Below are 19,953 nucleotides of genomic sequence, written 5' to 3'. Positions count from 1 at the left end.
GTTCATGGTCAGCTGCATCTGTAGAGCAGATGGGCTACTATTGACGTGCCCAGAGTACTTGTCAGTTATTTGACCACAGTACTATCTGACCTGAGTAGATAGGTCTTCCTGTAGCTGTTGGGTGGCATGACAGTGCTAGACATGGGTCCGTTCTCTAAGTGTTGGAGCACCACTGGTATGCACTCAGGATGACATTTTTTTGTACGTAAGTCTTTATTTCATGTGGTTAAGTACCTTGACTGAACATTGAAATAAATTTTATTTGTGCCTCCAAGCAGGGTTTAATTATCTACAAAATAATTCTCAAACAACAACTTGGTCTAGTCTTGTGTCATGAACTTGTCTGGCATGTACATATTTAGTTGATGTATCGGCTTCACACCACCCAGTCTTTCCTGTCAGCTGTTTACAAGAGTGACCTAGCACAGCAAAATTAAATCAGGTATGAACTAAACTTAGAAGATTATTCCCTCCTGTACTGAACATGGGACCTTTCCTGGTGTCAGTTTTTAGTGTTAAGCTTCTATTGCAAAAGGGAATTTTTCTTTACTTCTTTGTCCTTTGCAGGCATAAATTTGACCTGCTAGTTAAAACAATCACAGCCAAGCTGGAGGACTCTGGGTAAAATATTGCTCCACAACCTCTCAGCTTAGATCCAGCTCTCCAAGCAAGGCCTTTGCTAGCTAGTGTCATTGTAGTATACTGAGCCAGAACCATTTGACTCGTGTTGGTGAAGGGAACTTTAGAAGAGTTGTATAAAGCCTGGCATGATGGCATCCATCTTTAATCCCAGCACTTGGGAGGTAAAGGCAGACAGAGCTCTATGAGTTTAAGGCCTGGGCTATATAGTTCTGTAGACATCCTTCTGTACTTAACCCCGAGAATCATGAGTAGCTTGTAGAAGGCCTCATCCGCCTCTCTCCTCCCAAATAGGCTGAGCTTTGTCACTGGTTTTCTTCCACATAAAGTACTTGGATCTTCAGTTTCAAAATACAGACAGTAGCTTCAGCTTTTTATTTTGTTTACTTTTTTCAGAAGTGATTTTTTTCCCTCAATTTTTAAAGAGTAGAAGTAGCCTATATTCAGTTTAGAGCATTAAAGTTCAAGAGGGACTGGAGAGCTGGCTCAGTGATTGTAAGAGCACTTCCAAGTTTGTTGCCAGCACTCACAGCAGGCAGTTCATGCCCACCTGCAACTCCAGCTCCAGGGGATTTGACGCCCTCTCTGGCTTCTGGGCACCTGCATACCATAATGCCATCCAAAGTGCCACACACACATACACAAAGCTAAATCTTTTTTAAATGAATAAAATTCAGGATGGACATCCAAGTATCATGGCATATACCTTGAGTCCCAGTATTCGGGAGTCTGAGAGAGGAGATTCTATAAGTTTGAGGCCCATCTAGCAAACCTCGACTCAAGGAAAAAAGGGAACACTGCTAACTACTTGAATTACGGGGAAAACCTGCTTTAACCTACACTTGAATGTGGTATAGGGCTGCAGCCACAATAAATGTCAACCTGCCTGTGAGTCTGGGTTGATGACTAGTAGGCTAGAGGAAAAGCCATATTCAGTTGATTTTTAACTGGTAATGGTATAACATCTTCCTACATCATTGTATTTAATTCCAATTACTAATTGGGTTGAAAATGCATAGAATAATCCTTTGAGTTTGCTGAGGTCATGGATAAACTTGACAAGTTTAATTTATGTTTTATTACCATCTTTGTTACACTTTGGCTCTCACTACTCCTTTGTATCAAAAGTTTTTCTTAGAAAATAATGTGATTCTGTGTTTAGCTTGTGTTCCTGAAAAAGCACCAAGGGAAGCGTGATGTCTCTGTGAAGCCTTTAACTCAAGGACGCAAGTGGTGCCAGGGAGTGTGGTGCTAAGCTGAGTTAGAAGATAAACTGAGAAAAAGGCCATTATAAAGACTTGGGTGTTACCTATATGCCACCAAAAGTGTCCCTCTTAAGGCAAGTACTCAGTGTGGCAGCAGATGGTTCTACTTCCTGTATCCACAGGGAAAGTAGAGGTCACATACGGTATGGCCTGAGAAGGAGACTGCCAGTGACCCTCGTAATGACAGTCTTGTTCTCTGTTCTTTTGTCTTTAGATAGAAGTGGGTCTGAACACTGACATAGTGTCAAAGTTGAGACGCTTACTGCCTTTTGCAGTTAGCAAACATTAATACAGGCTTGTGCCAAGTGTCACAACTTAGTGTCACAAGCTCCCTGACAGTATTCTTCCAGAGGACTTAGGTCACATCCCTGCGGCCATGCATGAGAGCGCTCAGCGGTGAAAGGCTCCGCTGGGAATTAGCACTAGGATTCTTGTAGTAGAGCAGGCCAGTTTCTTGATGGAATTGGTAGATCTGCATGAAGATGACAGTAGCTTTGGCCTTCTTTTTCCTGTGTTACACGTGGAAAATTGTTGGCAGGTGGTGATGGCACACGCTTTTAATGTCAGCACTCCAGAAGGCAGAGGCAGAAGGATCTCTGTGAGTTTGAGGCCAGCCTGGTCCTCCAAGCAATTTCGGGACATCCAGGGCCACACAGAAAAACCCTGTCTCAAAACAAACAAACAAAAAGGTGGGGGGGGGGTAGAAAATTGTTAACAGTGTTGGATCAGATATGCAGAGACAGTTGACTCCAGAGGTGGCCAGCCCATTCTGCTCTGGTTTATCATGTGTCTGACTCCACTCTCCCTGCCCCTATTTTATTTAGATAGTTCAGAAATGGATCTATCACATCTCAGAGGGCTGAAATATACTTCCAAGCTAACTCTGTACTAGTGAGTTTATCTTGTCCTAGGGGATGGGATTGTGGAGTGGGAGTTAAGACCATCAAGAACTGGGGCAGCAGCAGGAGACGAGACACTCTCTGCCCAGTGTTCTGAGTACAAAATGACCTGTTGGAGGAGCCCTTCACTTTCAGCTCCCCTTCTGAGATTCTGAATGAGTTCTGAATCAGGTCAGCAGAAGGCTAAACAATAGAGCTTTAAAGTTCTGAACAATAACTGAAACAAAACAGTGTATGGAAGGGTAAGAGGTGCCTGTAATTTGGATGTTTTATTGTAATTACATGTAATATGTAACTCCTGTGGAACCAAATTTAAAGTGATATGGGAAATACACATACAACACTTGAAATCAACTGCTAGATACAAACCACAAGTTTTCAGGCCAAGTATGATGGCATGTGCCTGTGATTCCAGAACTCTGGAAGCTGAGGCAGGCTTGGGGGTTACTTAGCAAGTACCAGGACACCTGCCCTGGGGGTGGGGTGGGTGGAGCAACACTTAGTGCATTCAAATTAGTAAACAGTGACAGTAGGCTTTGCTTCAGATAGCTGTCTGCTTCCTACAATAGTTTAAATTTTGGAATTTGAAGTTTTTATGTATTTGTATATCCAGTTTATCAAAACAAGAATTTGATAGCTGTCAGCTACTCCTTGCACCTTCCTTTACGGACTTCCAAAGGTAATGCCCTCCTAAGAGTTGCCTCATTGTTTTCTTAGAGAAACCGAACTAGTGAACATTGATGTTCAGGGCTGCTGGCTTGCACAGCCTTGGTGCTGGTCACAGAAGTACAATTCAGAGTTCACCAGATACTACTGCACTTTGATTCATATCAAAAGTATTTTCATTACAAGCTCACATGCTGTCATTTAGACAAAATTAACTTTCTGTGACCTTCTTTGCTATTCTTAACTTGTGTTTACTGGTCTGGTACTGTCATTTCAGTGAGAGTCCAGTCTGTTTGCGGACACAGGTTGTGATGCCAGTTAGTGAGCAGCCCCTCAGCAGCAAAATGTGCTCTTCTGTTGGCTTGTTATGAATACAATGGTGTGTCCTGTTTGTTGCACATATTACTACATTGATGCATTTTAATAAATTAGTTGGAATATACATTTGTGCCTGTTTTCATCTTTTAATTACGTTAACTTTTTACACTGAATTATCTGGTAAGGCTTTCAAAGAGCAGGCCTTTACAACCTGCAGTGTGGGCGTTTCTGATTCTTTTGACTGATGGGTTCAGCCTACTTAAAATTTTATTATTTTTTAAACTTTAATCAGACTTGTATTTCATAGTTTAGAATTATTTTATTCTGGGGTGGGAGGATATGACTTTAAAAGGCTAAAAGCACTTGAGAGACAGAGGCAGGCGGATCTGTGGGTTCGAGGCTAGCCTGGTCTACAAAGTGGATTTCAGGACAGCCAGGGCTATTAACGGAGAAACCCTGTCTCGAAAACCAAACAAAAAGGCTAACAGGGAAAACACAGCCGGGCACAAAGGAGTACCTGTTTCATTCTCAAACCTCGGGTTTTTGCACTGACCCCAAAGACACAATGCAGGTGCTCAGTGGCCGTCTGCTGTGCACAATCTTGCTGTTTAAGCAGAAAGCCAAGCACCAGAGCTAATACCAAAAGAAATCTGAGATTCTTGAAATTCAGAACAGCCACGTATTTGCTTCAGTGTCAGGCACGAAGTTAAACAGCCGCTCTTCCAAATGGGAAGGATTAATGAACCACAACAGCTCGCCTTAGCGCCACAAACTCCGGCTAGCAGGACAGGCGTCGGGCAGGCTTGGGGTTCCTCCGCCCAAGCGGGAGGGGCCACACTCCTCCTCGGAAGCTAGGTGGGGGCCCGGCAGCCCTCGTGGCGTCACCTCCGGGTCGCGCAAGCACTTCCGGGTCACCGGTCCAGCGCTGTGGTTTCCGTGGCCGAGGAGGTGGTCGCAGCAGGCGCCCTGCCCGGCTCTGCTGGCGCCGCGGCGGAAGCGCCTTCCCTCAGGTAGGCGGCGGCGGGGCCGGGAGCGGGGGAGCCGCGGCGGGGCGGGCGGTAGCGAGCGCTGTGGCCGCCGGAAGCCGCCCCCAGGCAGACGCGGCCGCGCGGGAGCAGCCGCCTTCCCGCTCTCCTCAGGCCGCGCTCAGTGGACGCGCGTCTGGCTCAGAGACCCGACCCGAGCGCTTCCGCTTCGTCTCCCCCGGAGGAGGGAGCTCCGCGGTTCTGCAGCTGTCGCCACCTTAAAGGATTGCAGATGGCCGCGGCGACTAGCTTCAGCAGACGTTGAAGTCGCTCCTAGCTGTTTTCTAACTAATGCTTAGATGTCGAATGGGAGCGCGACCCGGCTCTCTGCTGGCCCGTTGCAAAGTTTGCATCTCTCTGGCCCTTTTCGCCTCTTCTCCACACCCGTATGCCGACCGGTGTTTACCTTCAACGGACTAAATGTTTCGTTTGACTCCTGTCGTCGGTCAGGTACTGTTCTCGGCCCGCAGGTTTCCTCAGTGAACGAAACACAAAGATCCATGCTCTCGTGAACCTTACATTTTATACAGAGAATAAATATAAGACCGTTATGTAACTTGGCGTATGGTACCAACAAAACAATCTGAGAGAGCTAAAGGGTCTGGATTAGTTCCATAGTGGGTGTGTGATCAGCTGAGGCGTTATTGAGTGGGAGCTGTTGGGGCTAGGATGAGTTTTGTGTGGTAGTCAAGTTCATATTTCAGCAAGAACATTCCAGGCAGCAAGACCAGCCACCAGAGAGGCAGAAACATGCCTGTCATGCTCAGGGAAGTTAGGATGTCCGAGAAAGGGGATAGAGAATAGAGGCAGACAGTAAGACCAGACCCAAAAGGTAGCCAGATTGTCAGTGCAGATGAAAGCCGTGAGAAAAAGATTTTTCTTGCCCACGTTTTCAAAAGATAACCCCAGCTGTAAATAATAAAGCGCGTGGGGGACAAGTGTGGAATGAAGTGAAATCAGGACACTATTTCGATGATCCAGATGCCTTGTAATAGTGGCTTAGAACAAGGAAGTAATAGAGGTGTTGAGAAATGTTTGGATACTGCGTCCATTTTGAAGGCTGTGTTTACAAGATTTGCTAGAAATTGCACATCTCAGTCGTTTACGTGACTTTGAGAGCTACATTAAAGGTCTAAGCCAATGGAAGTTTGATGTTACTTAAGCTGAGAGATAAAAAAGACAAGTAGAAGTTTTGAATAGGAAATTAGTACCAGAATTGAGAATTGTTTGGAAGACGTGCGAATTGGGGAATCACCAGCTGATATTTAAAGCCATAGGCATGAATTAAAATTGACGGAAAAGGAAGAGACTGTCCACCCTTAATCCCAGCACCCCAGGGGGGCAGAGGCAGGCGGATCTCTGAGTTCCAGACAAGAGGGTCAATCAGCCGCATGAACCAGTGAATCTAAGAAGACACCCCCAAAGTGAAGTACCAAGCAGAGATCCTGTAACCGGAAGTCAGCTGTATCCGATGCGCTGGTCGGTGAAGATCATCCCTCAGCGGCCTGCAGCATCGGTTTCATTACACTTAGAGTCGAGAGCTCGGTATGACTAGGGGAAAGGGAGAACTGGAAACAGTGAGTCAAATAACTCTTAACTTTTACCAAACAGGAATAGAATGTAGGTGGCAGGGGAAGTGATTTTGAATAGTGGTGGTTGTTACTCTACCCAAGGTGGGAGAAGTAACTGCCAGTTTGTTTGCTGATATTGATGATGAGAGAAAGAAGGAACGACTGAATTGTTAGACAATATCCTCAAGTATGCTAGAGAAAGAGGCCTGATACAAAGGTGAGAAATTACATGTAGATAAAAGCATGTTGAGTGTAATGACAGAAAGAGTGTACGGGTACAGGCAGTGGTAAGTAGGTGAGTGGATGGATGTGGTGGTGAGATTCTAGTTTCCACTAATTTAATTTTATCAGTAAAGTAGAAATGTGCCCCACATGAATGTATTTCTAGTGTTTTTGATATGCCACCAAGTTTTTTACTCAACAATATTCTTTTAATACATAATACACACATTGTTCAGAGTGGTAAATACATTCCCTGTCTTCATGTATCGTCTAGTCTAGTAGATGAGGACAATACCATGTGTCAACCTTAGTTATTGGTAGTAGTGAAACTGTGTGTGTCTGTGTGTGGTATGCACACATGTATGTGGGTGCTTATAGAGGCCAGAAGAGGATATGGGATCCCCTGGAGCTGAAGTTACAGCTGGTTGTGATCTAGCCAGTGTGGGTGCTTCAGAACTGAACCCAGGTCCCCTACAATTGCTCTTACCTTCAGGAGAGATGTCTCAACTGTTTGATTTTTTTTTTTCTGTGTAAAATAAACAATTTTACATGTGGGTACAAAGAGAGAAGTGAGGACAAGAGATAAAAGTTGGGAGTAATCAACATATAGATGGGGTTTAACACCATAAGCTTAGATGGAATAACTAAGGGGGAAAGCCAGTAAAGAGAAGACTTAAGCCTTAGGGTCACACAGGAGGTGGAAGTTAAGGAGCTGAGGAAGAATTGCCAAAGGAAACAGGAAATACAGTAGTTCACAAGCTGGGAGTGAAGAACTGAGAGTGGTACCCAATAGCTAAAGGAATGTCTCAAGATCACAGAATGATCTCTTGGATGGGATAATGGCCAACTGTATATAAAGATGGCTGGTCTTTACTTTTGCCAAGTCTTATCCCATAGTGAATGAGTTCATCTTCGTTCATCTTGTCTTGTTTCCTGTCACAGTGCCATCCTCTTGGCAGGAACTCTAATGGAATTTTAAGAGAACATAAAAATAAAGGACCCAAATGCAGATGCCATGTCACTATGTGACAGCAGGTAGAATGGATGCTATATGGAAAATTTTAAACTTAAGAGAAACCTGTGGGAAAAGTAAGAGTAAAGATTTTAATGAGTATGTCAGCATACTGAATTAAGATAAATACCAACTAGGTGGATGCGCAGGCCTTTAATCCCAACTTTCGGGAGGCAGAGGCAGGCGGATCTCTGTGAGTTCAAGGCCAGCCTGGTCTTCGAGAGCTAGTGCCAGGACAGGCTCCAAAGCTACAGAGAAACCCTATCTCGAAAAATCAAACAAAAAAGAAGATAAGAAGATAAATACCATACCAATGTTAAAATCAGATAAATCAACTTTGAACAATTTTTTTAAATTTTACAGTAAATTAATATAGTAATCGATAACGAGTTCTAATAGTTCTGTGTTAGAATACATGAAGTAGTAGACTATATAATTTACATTGTTACAGGTTGGTCTTTTATATTAAATTTGTAGGACATCAATGCAAGCCTGAAGAAAAAGTAATTGCTTCATTTTAAGCCATGGCATATCAGTTATACAGAAATACAACTTTGGGAAACAGTCTTCAAGAGAGCCTTGATGAGCTCATACAGGTGGGGGCCAAATATTAAACATGCTTTATAAGTCTTCAATTTTTTTTGTTAAAAAAATTTTAAGTAAATGATTTTCCTCTTACTATTAGTGATGAAGTATAGAAATAATCCTTGGAAGTATAGTCTTCTCATCTCAAAGTTAGAAGAAAGGGATATTCTATCACTTTAAAAGTAGTTCTGGCCAGTATAATGAAGGATTCTTTGAGATTTGAGTTAGAACTTTAAATTTCTGTTTCAGTTTTAGAAGAATTAATCTTATTCAAATCATACAACTAAGAAAGTATTAAATATTTTTTATTTATGTTCTGTTGTGATCTGAAGGGAGATGTGAGAGCGAGATGGCTTTTGTTTTTTTGAGATAGGGTCCAGGCTGTCATTGAGTGTGTTCCATAGTTTAGAATAGTCTGGAGCTTCTGGTATTCCTGCCCTTGCTCCCAGCCCGCTGGGATTGCAGGTGTGCAGCACCGTGCCTGGCTCCGTGTGTCTTTGTTTTCTTTATATATAGGGTCTCATGTCTTTTATTAGGAAAAAACTTGGTTTCCCATTTGTTGACTACTTTGTCCACCATTGACGGAACAGGAAGAGTTTTTCCTGGCTTTACAAACTCACTGCAAATTTCCTTTTTTGTAAAGATAGTAAAGAAGTTTTGTCACACTTTGCTTCATCATCACTTAGAGCACAGGGAATAAGGACTTCTGCTTCAGAAGTTTTGGTTAACTTCTGTTAACTATTAGACTATAATTAATTTATTTTGTCTTTAATGTTCTTTCCTTAGTGAATTTATGATCTTCATTTTTTTTCTCAGTCTCAACAGATCACCCCCCAGCTTGCCCTTCAAGTTCTACTTCAGTTTGATAAAGCTATAAATTCAGCATTGGCTCAGAGAGTCAGGAACAGAGTCAATTTCAGGGTAAGGATATTTTCCTGTATCTGGAAGTCTGCACCGGTTACTCTTGAGAGCTTATGTGGACTTACTCAGCATAACAGGAGGATTTGGTTAGTCTGGTTTGAGAACTTGTTGTATAATAATCGAATGATACACTATTTCTTTTAAGATTTATTTACTTACTATGTTTGCATATATGCCCACATCCCAGAAGAAGGCACAAGATCTCATTACAGGTGGTTGTGACCCACCATGTGGTTGCTGGGAATTGAACTCAGGACCTCTGGAAGAGCAGCCAGTGCTCTTAACTGCTGAGCCATCTCTCCATTTTTAAATCAGCTGTATGAAGTTTCTTCGTTCCATGAGATATATATATTGCTTTTAGATTTTAATTTCATTGTTTCACAAATCATCCTGTACATGTTTGGCTTTTTTGTCCCTGAAGAATTACTGAGATTTCAAAGGCCTGAAAGTATTAGCTGCAAGGTGGAAGGTAAGTAACAGAGTAACCCTTATGTTCCGTTGTTTCTCAGACTCTGACCTTCCAGGAAAGGTTGGTTATCTGTAGACTCTTCATGTTGCCTCCCGTCTACCCTGAGATAGCTTGCCTTACAAAGTCTGTTCTTGTAGCTGAGCGTTTTTTGAATCATCCTGCGTTGAACAAAGTACCACTCTTAATTTTGTGGTAATTTGGGGTTAAGAACTCATTGCAAAATGTGGCAAAATAGTTTACTATGTGAGTTGGTGGAGACACGTGGATAATGGTATTTGCTGTTACCCTGTTGTATCTCTCTACTATCTTAAGCTATATTACAAGTTACAGCCCTACTATAGAAATAAATTTAAAACACAAAGACCAATATAGGAAAAGAATCTATGAGTAACATTTAAGAAAACCTAGGTGTTGAGGAAAGGCGAGTGTTTTGTTGATAAAATACAAAAAAAAAAAAGTACTATTTTTTTAAGCATTTAACTGCCTATTAGGTAATAGACATTGTTCTAGGTATCAGAAATGCAGAAGTGAACAAAATAGATGAGTCCCCATTTGACTTGTATTTTACTGAAGAGATAAAACGTGTTTATGTTATCTATAGATGTCTATAGATGTCTATTAGCTCTGCATGCTTAAAAATTAAAGGCGTAAATAGTCAAATAGAAGACTATCAGCCAGTCATGATGGTGCACACCCTTAATTCTAGCACTGGGGAGGCAGAGGCAGGCAGATCTCTGCCTCTGCTGCCAGCCTGGTCTACAGACTGAGTTCTTGGACAGTCAGGGCTTCTTCACAGAGAAACCATGTCTTGGGGGAGGGGGGAGAGTCTCTAAGAGTATAAAATTTGACGAGTTGATTCTTAGGTTTTAATAGTAGGGGTTCAGACAAAGTTGTTCTTTATCTGCCCAGCTTGAAATTTCAACTTTTAAATCGATCTTTGTTAAACTGCAAAAGTTTTGGCCTCTTAGAAAATTGATGGACTACTTTTCAGAGGCAGTAAGGTTCACAAAACCTTGATAGTCTTCTAATTGCTCTGTTAGAAGTGTCTAGTATGAGTTTCTTTTGCAAAAATTAATTCAACACTTGTGTTTCTTATGCATACTGTTTTTAAGTCTGTCAGTTTTCCAAGAGTTGGCCCTGACCAACTTAGTTTTCCAGTTTACTTTTTCTTTTCCCATTGCTGCTGCTGCAGCTGAGGATTCTATACCCTGCTCTGCAAACTATATATACAAAAAGCATTCTGTTTAGCTTGCTGTACCATATAGCAAAGAGACAACATGTTGCCACTACTTAATTTTCTAAGTCACATTGCTTGATTGAATATCAGTATGCATTTTATGTATAATAATGTTTGCTGATCTACCAATAAGATTGGATCTACCCCTTTAAGGAATAGAGTGGTTTTACACAATAGATAAGCTAATTTTAGATTCAAAAGTTATGCTACTCAGTAAGATATTACAAGAAAAAGAGTTCTTAAGTATGAAAACTAAAGCTTTATTTATAAGTTAAAATTTATTAGTAAAATGTCAGAAACGTGACCATAGCAGGATTTTAGAAAGTAAATTCACATAGAATTAATACATATAACTAGACTTTTAAAGAGCCACTGTGTGCCCTTAAGAGGATGGAAGAAATGGCCAATTAAACATCATAATACTCAGCTCCAAACAGTAATAAGTAAGCATTAAAATATTTAAATAGTAAAAAAGTATTCCTTCTTATGACACAGTTTCTTCTAGTTTTTCATGGTTTTGTTGTTCGTTGTCTCTATAAATGAGTAATGAGTTCTGTGTAACTTTTAAGTTGCTGTTTTAAGTTTAGAAACACAATATCTATTGTTGATACATATTAAAAGATTCTATTTTTTAGAGACAACTGTTAAAATCAATATTGAGTCAAAAAAACTCTGAAAGAAAAATGAATCTAAAATTGTTTAAAGTGCAATTCTTCTAGTTCTTATAGATATAAGGTACTAGATTCTGAGTCTCAAGTAATACACAAAAAAGCAAGATACCTTACCTAAGTAACTAAAAATTATATACAATAAAGGTTCACTATCCTTTGCAGCTCACCTTTTAATAAAAACATTGAGGGAGTTGGATTTTTATCTAGGAGCAGGAACATATCCTTGGACATAAAATGAAGCAGTTTTAAGTGTGAAAAAAATATTAGGTTAAACACCAATACAATGGACAAAAGCCTAACATCCACTATGTGCATGTATACATTCACATGTAAAGTTTAGCACAAGATACTTAAACAGAAAAATCTTAAAATCCTACAGTATCATCCATATTGGTAAAAACCGAGTCTAAGGATGATTTTAAAAACTGATGGCTGTGAATGAATGAGTTAATTAATTTAGTAGACACGAGTAATTACTGTGTGCTAGCTTCTGGGCTCTGAAAATACAACAGAAAGCACTGGTCTCTGCTACCAACATAGTTTAGCAAGCAGACCATTAAAACAAATACATTAACAGTGTTAGGATATATTATGGTTCAGTAGGAGTACAGCAAGTATGGAAGACAAAAGGCTAGTCCTGAAGAATTTTTCAGAGTCAGCTAAAGGATGATGGTATTGTGGAAAGGAAGATAACATTTGGAATGTGGTAGGAAGTTCCAGACAACAATTCTTTAGGAGGTTCTAATGTGAAGGAAACATCAAAGAAACCATAGGACCCCCAACAAGTCCAGATACTGTACTGATGCTACCAGGAGGTCAGTGAAGGACCGTTGATCATAGGAGTCACACAGTTTTACTCACATGAAGAGTGAGTTACAGGGGAATAAAGCTAGAGGCAGAAGACCATGCCTCTTAGCCAGCTGAATCAGAAGGGTCAAGGTAGCTTTTCTTACAGTTGTAAAAGGGATGGCTAGACATGGAGAAGTTTTAAAAGGCACATCTGACGGAACTTGACACTATGGATGTGGTGGGATGGAAAGACAAACTGGTAATTTTCAAGTTTCTGCCTTGAATGACAGCAGGTCACAGAAGAGGCTGGTTTGGAAGATAGTGACGTGTCTGAGCCAGTTACAGGATTTAAATTGTCTTAATGTTTCTAAGGAATCTCTGCTTTTATAGAATTTAGAGAATGAACACCCAGGGAAATATGGAGCTTTAAATATTTGTAAAAGAAGTTCAAATGGAGCTAGGTACATATGTTTAATCCCAGCACTCAGAAGGCAAATCTCTTTTGAGTTGGAAGCCAGTCTCAACTAGGCAGGAGAGAGTTTAGTGGATAAGAATGCTTATTGCTCTTACAGAAAATGTGGGTTTGGTTTCCAGCACCCATATCAGGTGACTCCAAATCAAGGGATCAGACTCCTTCTCCTGGCCTTCACAGCCATCTGCATGCATGTAGTACATATAAACTCAGGCAAGCATATACCAGACATACACATACATATATGCATATATATATGTATATGCACATATAAACGTTAATATTTTTAATCAAATGGGCAAGATACAGTGGTGCACTTGGGAGGCAGAGGCAACAGTTCCAGGACAGCCTGGTCTGCATAGTGAGTTCTAGAACAGCCAAGGCTGTGTAGAGCAACCCTTTCTCAAAAGAAAGAAATCAAATGGACTTTCATAATTTATCCACAAGAGGGCAGTAGACATACAAATTTAAGCTTTCATACAGCTGTTCATTTCAGGTAAGTAATTTACAGACTGTTTTAGAGTGCTAAAAATAGTTAAGCAAAAATATTTTTAAACTCTTCCCTTAGCTGACTTATCCAGATTGTCTCTTACTTATTTCTACGTAGATGAAATTAAGAAAATAATTTAAGTAAGCTAAACATTAAGCATACTGTTTTAGGAGCTATATACTTGGTAGCTAAGTTCTCTTGAGTTACTTTGGAATAAAGCATGAGGGGAAACAATGGCTTCTCATGGCATTTCTCAATGTTTTGTTTTAAAGGGCTCTCTAAATACATACAGATTCTGCGATAATGTTTGGACTTTTGTATTGAATGATGTTGAATTCAGAGAGGTGACAGAACTTATTAAAGTGGATAAAGTGAAAATTGTAGCCTGTGATGGTAAAAGTAAGTGCTCCCCTAATTACTATGAAAGTAAAATTTGTTGAAATATTTTTTTCTCCTCTTTAATTATCTTGATCTATCTGAAAGTCTCAGGGGAAAGTGGCCAGGTGATCAACCTTCAGATAAAAACCTCGCTTCTGGATTCTACATCTATCTCCGTTACTGACCGTACATCTGTATGCTCACATGGCAAACAGACACTTAGCACAGATTAAATTCATGTGCAAGGAAAGAAAGCAAACTGCTAAGTTTCCTTCCACTGAGTTGTTTATTTGAAGCAGTCATCAGGCTTCTCACTGCCACCTTTCTCTTTAGGAAAGTAATGTGTAACTTTGAGCATTTATCTTAAAACTTATGTGTTGCTGAATACCCTATACTTATATATAACAAGTTAATTATTTTAAAGCTGATTTAAACTATTGCAGTTATAATGGGAGAGCCCCAGTCCTCTGATTTGTTAAAGTGCACAGCGCTGCCCCCTGCTCAATGACTGGCTATTTCCTTTTATTTTTGAATAGAACCCAAGGCCTTGTACTTGCTGGTTTGCACAAAGTCATGTTCTAGCCCTGTGTTTTATTGTGTATTACTTCAGTTGATAACAGTTGTGTTTGAAGCACCACACCCTGGAGTGTAAAGATTTCCACTCCAAGAAGGGGCTTCTAAGAAGCAAGGGAAAGATAGGAAGTAATAGCCCCATTTCTTGAGTTTCTCATCAAGTTTGTTTTGTTTTTGTTTTTTGAGACAGAGTCTCTGTAGCCTTGACTGGCCTGGAATTCACTCTGTAGACCAGGCTGTCCTCAGACTCAGAGATTTCACCTGCCTCTGCTGCCTAACTGCTGGGATTAAAGGCGTGTTCCATATGACTAGTTACAGTCTAGATTTTTAAAGAATATCTAATCACTGAAGAAATGTAGAGAATACAGAAAAGCTCCATATATAAACTGTACAGAATGCTAGCTTCCAAAGTCAAGACTTTCAAGTCTTAGGGTTATATTTTTATAGTAACATATCTGTGCACAGACATGTTTACACACATTTTTTCATATAGAGTATTTTTAATCTGATTTCTGGTAGCTACATAAAATTTTCAGTCCTTTATATTTATTTAATTTGATTTTTATTTTTTTTAAGGCACGGTTTCTCTGTGTAGCCCTGTCTATTCTAGGACTCACCTTGTAGACCAGGCTGGCCGAACTCAGAGATCCATCTGTCTCTGCCTCCAGAGTGCTGGGATTAAAGGCTAAAAAGTCTTCCAGATGTCAGAAAGTCTAGGAAATTAGCACTATTGCACTGACTTACTCATCAGAGCTAACTAGGAGTCCTCAGCAGTAGTCCTAGAGATTTTTTAGTGTGACCAGCAGATACTTAAGATTTTTTTGTTTACTTATAGGGAACAGTGTACATTTGAGTCACTTTTTGTTTTGTTTTCCATTTCTACAATGGTAGTACTGTTTGCTGTGCCACAGGTTAAATTTCTGTATTCAAAATAATTTATACTTTGATGTTTTTTTTCTCTTGTAATTTAAGCTAATAACATCCGTATAACTCTTAGGGTTTTGATGCTTATTGAACCATTGAATTTGTGCATTATTTTTGTAATTCCTAGATATTTGTAAATTAATTACTATAAATGAGCCAGGTGGTACAGACCTGTAATCTTCATTACTTGGGAAGCTGAAACAAATACTATCTTCAAAGGTGACCGAGTGAGCTCAGGGCCAGCCTGAGCAACTTAAACTCTATCTGAAAGAGTGAAAAGGAGGCTGGAAACTCAGCATATTGATAGAGGGCTCAGCTTATATGAGACCTTAGGTTCAATCTTTAACCCTGGGGAAGGGAGCAGGTAATGAGCACCAGTTCCGCTGAGGAGAATTTGTGTAATGATGAAAATGTTCTTCATCTGCAGTCCATAGTAGTCATGCATGGCCCTTGAACACTTAAAATGTGACCAGGGCAACTAAAAACTTTTATCATCTTATCTCATTAACTGATTTAATTAATTTAAATTTTAAGCAGCTGCATGTTGCTAACCAGTCACGACTGAATTGAGCAGGGTAGATGTGACCAGTAGAAGGTCAGTTTCAGTCATTTGAACCCAAAAAGCAAAATTACCCTTTTTTACTTCGGTTAGGTGTTCTCTGGAGAGCTGCCCTAATTTAAAGCAAACCATGGTAATTGATCTTCAGCAAAGATTGGATCTCTGAGTTTGAGGCTAGCCTGGTCTACAAAACAAGTTCCAGGACAGCCAGGGTTATAACACCACCCCCCTCAAAAAGAAAAAAAAGGAAGGAAAAATGGTTGTGGTGGATTCCATTTTTCTGTATCCACAGGAAAAGATGAAATCTTAGACATGGTTAAAATATAGTTTAGCATTTAGAGATTAAATTCAGTTAATTAGGAAAATTCCTAATAAATCAGGTGCTATAAAATTTCATACTTCTAAAATTAGCATCCTAAATTAAGCTGTGTTCTCAACAGAGTAGCAGAGAAAAGGGCAGCAATAGCCAGAGCCAGAAGGTTGCTGTATTTCCCAGCAGGATGTGGCCTGAAAAGGCTATTTACACTATCACACAGCAGATAGCTGGAGGCTTAGGCTGTTTCTTCCCTCTGCCTTGGGAAGGAAGCTGTTGACCTTGGCTGAGCCTCTCTGGAGTGCCCCTCTCTCCCTGCCGCCTCCTCCTCCCCCACACTGTTAGTCCTTCTCTAGATGTACCTGAAGTACTGATATTTAGGATTTGCTCCTTGAATTGATCTCTTTCCTGTTTCTAGATACTGGCTCCAATACTACGGAATGAGTAAGAAATGCGGCTTTTTTATGCCACCTTCTGTTATTTTCATCGCTTTTTGAAGAGAAACATAGAAGAGACTTTTTTTTTATTTATTCTCACGGTGCAGAAATGACAACACTGTGCTATACTACCCAAGGGTTCCACAGAGAGAAGCATGTGGCTCTGTTCTCTTACCTTTAGTACACAGCATAAACGGAACTTTTTTAAATGACAAATCAAAAGTGGTTGCCTTCAAAAGAATATTCTTCAATAAACTTGTTTTAAAACTTGTTGTGAGTAATAATTGATGTAGCTGGTTAGCAAGGAGTTGTCAGAATACCAGATAAGCTATTAAGAGGGACTTGGAAAAGGTATCCTTCTGATAAAATCATGTTTGCTTTGTCAATTGTAATTTTATCTGTTAAATACCAGGGGCAGACCCAAATGTAGATGGAATTTTACTAAGAAAATCTCATGCACACAACCCTATTTCCCCCAAAGAACAAATTCAAAGATAGTTATCAATGTGAGTAACCTAAGCTAATGAGGTGAACTTTAGATAGCTGGTATAGGAGAACTAAGACCCTGCTCCAAACAGCATTCCTGTGAGCATGTCACTTATTTTGACCTGGCCCTTATTAGTGTTCATACATTTTTAAATGGTCTCTATCTTACCAATTACTGGAATTATAATTTGTATCCAAAATCCTGGGGCTGGAGAGATGACTAAGCAGTTAAGAGCTTTTGTTCTTACAGGGCGCCTGGGTTTGGCTCCCAGCACCCATATAGTAACTCACAACTGCCTATGACTCCAGTTGCAGGGATTAAACACACTCTTGAACCTCTGAGGACTCTAGGCATGCATGTGGTGAACGTACATACATGCAGGCAAAACACAGGGTAAGTCTTTAAAGTCCTACTCCAAGTCTGTCACATCTGTTTCTATGTCTCTATGCTTGAAGGAAAAGTGTCCCGTTGTCAGACTTGGGAAATGCAATGAAGAGCATGGCTGTCTATAGACACTGTTGAGAGAGCAAATACTAGGTGATTGGTGGATGGATTTAGTGCTGGCTTATCCAAATCTCATATAGACTTGGCCCTTTTGATTTTTCTTGACAGGGTTTTCTCTATGGCCTTGACTGGCCTGGAACTTGCTCTGTAGACCAGGCTGACCTGGAAGTCAGATATCAGCCTGCCTCTGTCTTTCCAGTGCTGGGATTAAAGGCATGTACCACCACCACCCTACCTTTCTTACCACTCGGTAAATGTGAACATCTGGTATCCCCTTTTGTGGCCAACTTCATTTCACCTGCATTTCAACACTTGAATGTGATAACATTCAAGATGATAATTAGGGTCAGTAGAGCTGTGAGGGGGGCCTAGAAGGCAGCCCAAGCCTGGTGTTCCTGTTGTACAACTTGACAAGCTGATGTGAAACCCTGGACCCAACTTCCATAAGGCATCAGTTTTCTTTTTTGTTTTAAATGCTATTATTGTTTTGACTGGGACAATAGCCAAGACTGACAGCTTGTCCAGAGATCAGACATGGGACCTTCAACAGTCTCAGCAGATAAGTCACCAAAAGAGCTGCAGCTGAGTCTCTGGTAGCTACTATATTCCTGACACAGTGTCTTGTTAAGCATTCTTAAGGCTGCAGATAGGTGGTTCCTGCTTTACCAGACTACACATCCTAAAAAGACTTAAGCTTCTTTGAGATTTACATTGTGTCTTTTTCTAAAAACATTATTACTATTGTGTGTATAACTGGGGATCAAGGGCAGATGTGTGCCATAGCATGAATGTGGAAGTCAGAGGACAAACAGGATGTCTGTGTCTGCAGTTTTCATGTGGGTTCTGGAGATTGTTTGAGTTTCTAGACTTTTGTGTTTGAGCCATCTTGCCTACCCGCTTTATCATGGTTTTGATACATCCTCTTTATGGGTTTTTCTAGAGAATCATGGGAAAGTGCACCTAAAAGGAAGATGTGGCCTACCATGATTTGGGCATATTCATGAATATGCCTCTTACTTAAGTGTTTTATACAACTTTAGAAATCCACAATGCAGAACTTGCTATTCTCCTTAGGGATAGCCCACCTAAATTTCTGGAGTGCTTGCTTTACTCAGTAAATCAGCTTAGCCAGTGTTGACGGTGCACACCTTTAATTCCAGCACTTGGGTGGCACAGCAAGTGAATCTCTGAGTTCAAGGCCAGCCTGGTCTACAAAGCAAGTCCCAGGACAGCCAAACCTACACAGAGGAATCCTGTCTCTGGGGAATGGGGAGATGGCTCAGAAAATCAATTCTGCTCAAACATGAAGGCCAAACATTCTTCAGAACCCACACAAAAGCCCCTCAATGTGACCTGTGATCCCAGCACTGGAGAGGCAGAGACAGGTTTCCTGGGACTTATTGACTAGCCAGTCTACTCAGAGTGGCAAGCTCCAGGTTCATTGAGACACTGTCTCAAAAAATGAAAAATTAAGGAATCTTTTTTTTTGTCCAACAAGTAGAATATTTAGTGAACATTTCTTTAAAATATTTTTTTTTATTTCCACTTAGTCAACCCTAAAAACAAGGAGATCTAAGTGTAATGATCTGCTCTGACCCTTTAAGAGACAAGCCATGCCCACTCCCCTGTCCGCCAAGGCAAGCTGATCTTCAGCTTCCAGCCTGAGTCCCTTCTCTTTTCCATCTCTCACCTGAAGAGGCAGCTTCTACCTTGTTCCATTCTCCCCTTCCACTGTCTCTATCTCTATCTGTCTCTGTTTTTCCTCTGCTCTTCCCCCTTCTTTCCTTACCTCCTCTCTCTCCATCCCTTCCATAATCCACTAAATAAATATCCAACCTCACTCTGCATGGTGTATCTATACATGGCTGTCTCTCACCCACCACGTGGCTCCCTGCCTGGGACCAGCCGCCTTCGGAGACCTGCGGCATATTCTCATGGCATGCCCATCTGTCTGTCTCTCCTCATGGGACTCGCCCCTCGTGGCCCACTGCAGCCACTTGGGAACTGTGCCATCCCTGCCTGGGACTGGCAGCTCTCAGGACCTCCTGCCCACTGCCACCACTTGGGGACCTGCGGCATTTCTGCCACTGCAGCCATTCGGATCCGCAGCATTTTACTTAATCCATTACATTGGTGCTGTGAGACTTGGGAGGCTCTCCTGACCCAAGTCATTATCCCGGGATCAGGATCCAGAACCGGGTATTTTTTTCCACAACAACCACGTGTTCCGTATGCCTGAGTGTAATTTCTATACAAACACCGGCTTCAATTGGTGAGTTTCCCCCATTCTGGTCAGTTTAACCATTTCTCTGAACCTGAGGAATTGACCATTGAGCTCCCAGAAATCTTCTGGTGTTCCTAGAAATGGGGGACAGTCCCCAACCATGGTCTTTGGGCTATGGTTGCACCCTTCGCCAACATTCATCTGTGTATTGCTTCCCTTAACCTAAAATCGTCTTTGGATAGCCCGTGGTTGGTCCTCCCATGACTGGGGGATCCAGGGTCCCTCAGATTCTTCTTTCTCTCT

At 41.1% G+C, this 19,953-nt stretch overlaps 1 protein-coding gene across 4 annotated transcripts; it reads left to right on the top strand.

Moving 5' to 3' along the window:
- Positions 1 to 4,659: 4,659 nt before the first annotated feature.
- Gtf2a2 (general transcription factor IIA subunit 2) lies at positions 4,660 to 16,705 on the top strand. 4 transcript variants are annotated; one of them, XM_075965347.1, is made up of 6 exons: positions 4,683 to 4,797; positions 5,112 to 5,262; positions 8,095 to 8,213; positions 9,019 to 9,123; positions 13,524 to 13,650; positions 16,417 to 16,705. In XM_075965347.1, the coding sequence occupies exons 3-6, from the start codon at positions 8,142 to 8,144 to the stop codon at positions 16,440 to 16,442; spliced, it is 330 nt and encodes a 109-aa protein (XP_075821462.1). In that variant the 5' UTR covers positions 4,683 to 4,797; positions 5,112 to 5,262; positions 8,095 to 8,141; the 3' UTR covers positions 16,443 to 16,705. The 4 variants fall into 4 exon arrangements, with proteins under 4 accessions (XP_075821461.1, XP_075821464.1, XP_075821462.1 ...); XM_075965346.1 differs by lacking the exon at positions 5,112 to 5,262 and having other exon boundaries at positions 4,660 to 4,797; XM_075965348.1 differs by lacking the exons at positions 4,683 to 4,797; positions 5,112 to 5,262 and adding an exon at positions 5,288 to 6,389.
- The last annotated feature ends 3,248 nt before the right edge of the window (positions 16,706 to 19,953 follow it).

The sequence above is a fragment of the Microtus pennsylvanicus genome, chromosome 3 (genome assembly GCF_037038515.1).
Source record: "Microtus pennsylvanicus isolate mMicPen1 chromosome 3, mMicPen1.hap1, whole genome shotgun sequence".
NCBI lineage: Eukaryota > Metazoa > Chordata > Mammalia > Rodentia > Cricetidae > Microtus > Microtus pennsylvanicus.
The sequence above is the reverse complement of the archived record's forward strand: the minus strand, read 5'-3'. Positions and strand labels throughout refer to the sequence as shown.

Excerpts from the sequence above, each read along its gene's own strand:
- Gtf2a2 (XM_075965346.1), top strand. The coding sequence starts at position 8,142 with ATGGCATATCAGTTATACAGAAATACAACTTTGGGAAACAGTCTTCAA. Across the intron at positions 8,214-9,018 it reads GCCTTGATGAGCTCATACAG|TCTCAACAGATCACCCCCCA; the intron begins GTGGGGGCCAAA and ends TTTTTTTCTCAG. Across the intron at positions 13,651-16,416 it reads TGTAGCCTGTGATGGTAAAA|ATACTGGCTCCAATACTACG; the intron begins GTAAGTGCTCCC and ends TCCTGTTTCTAG.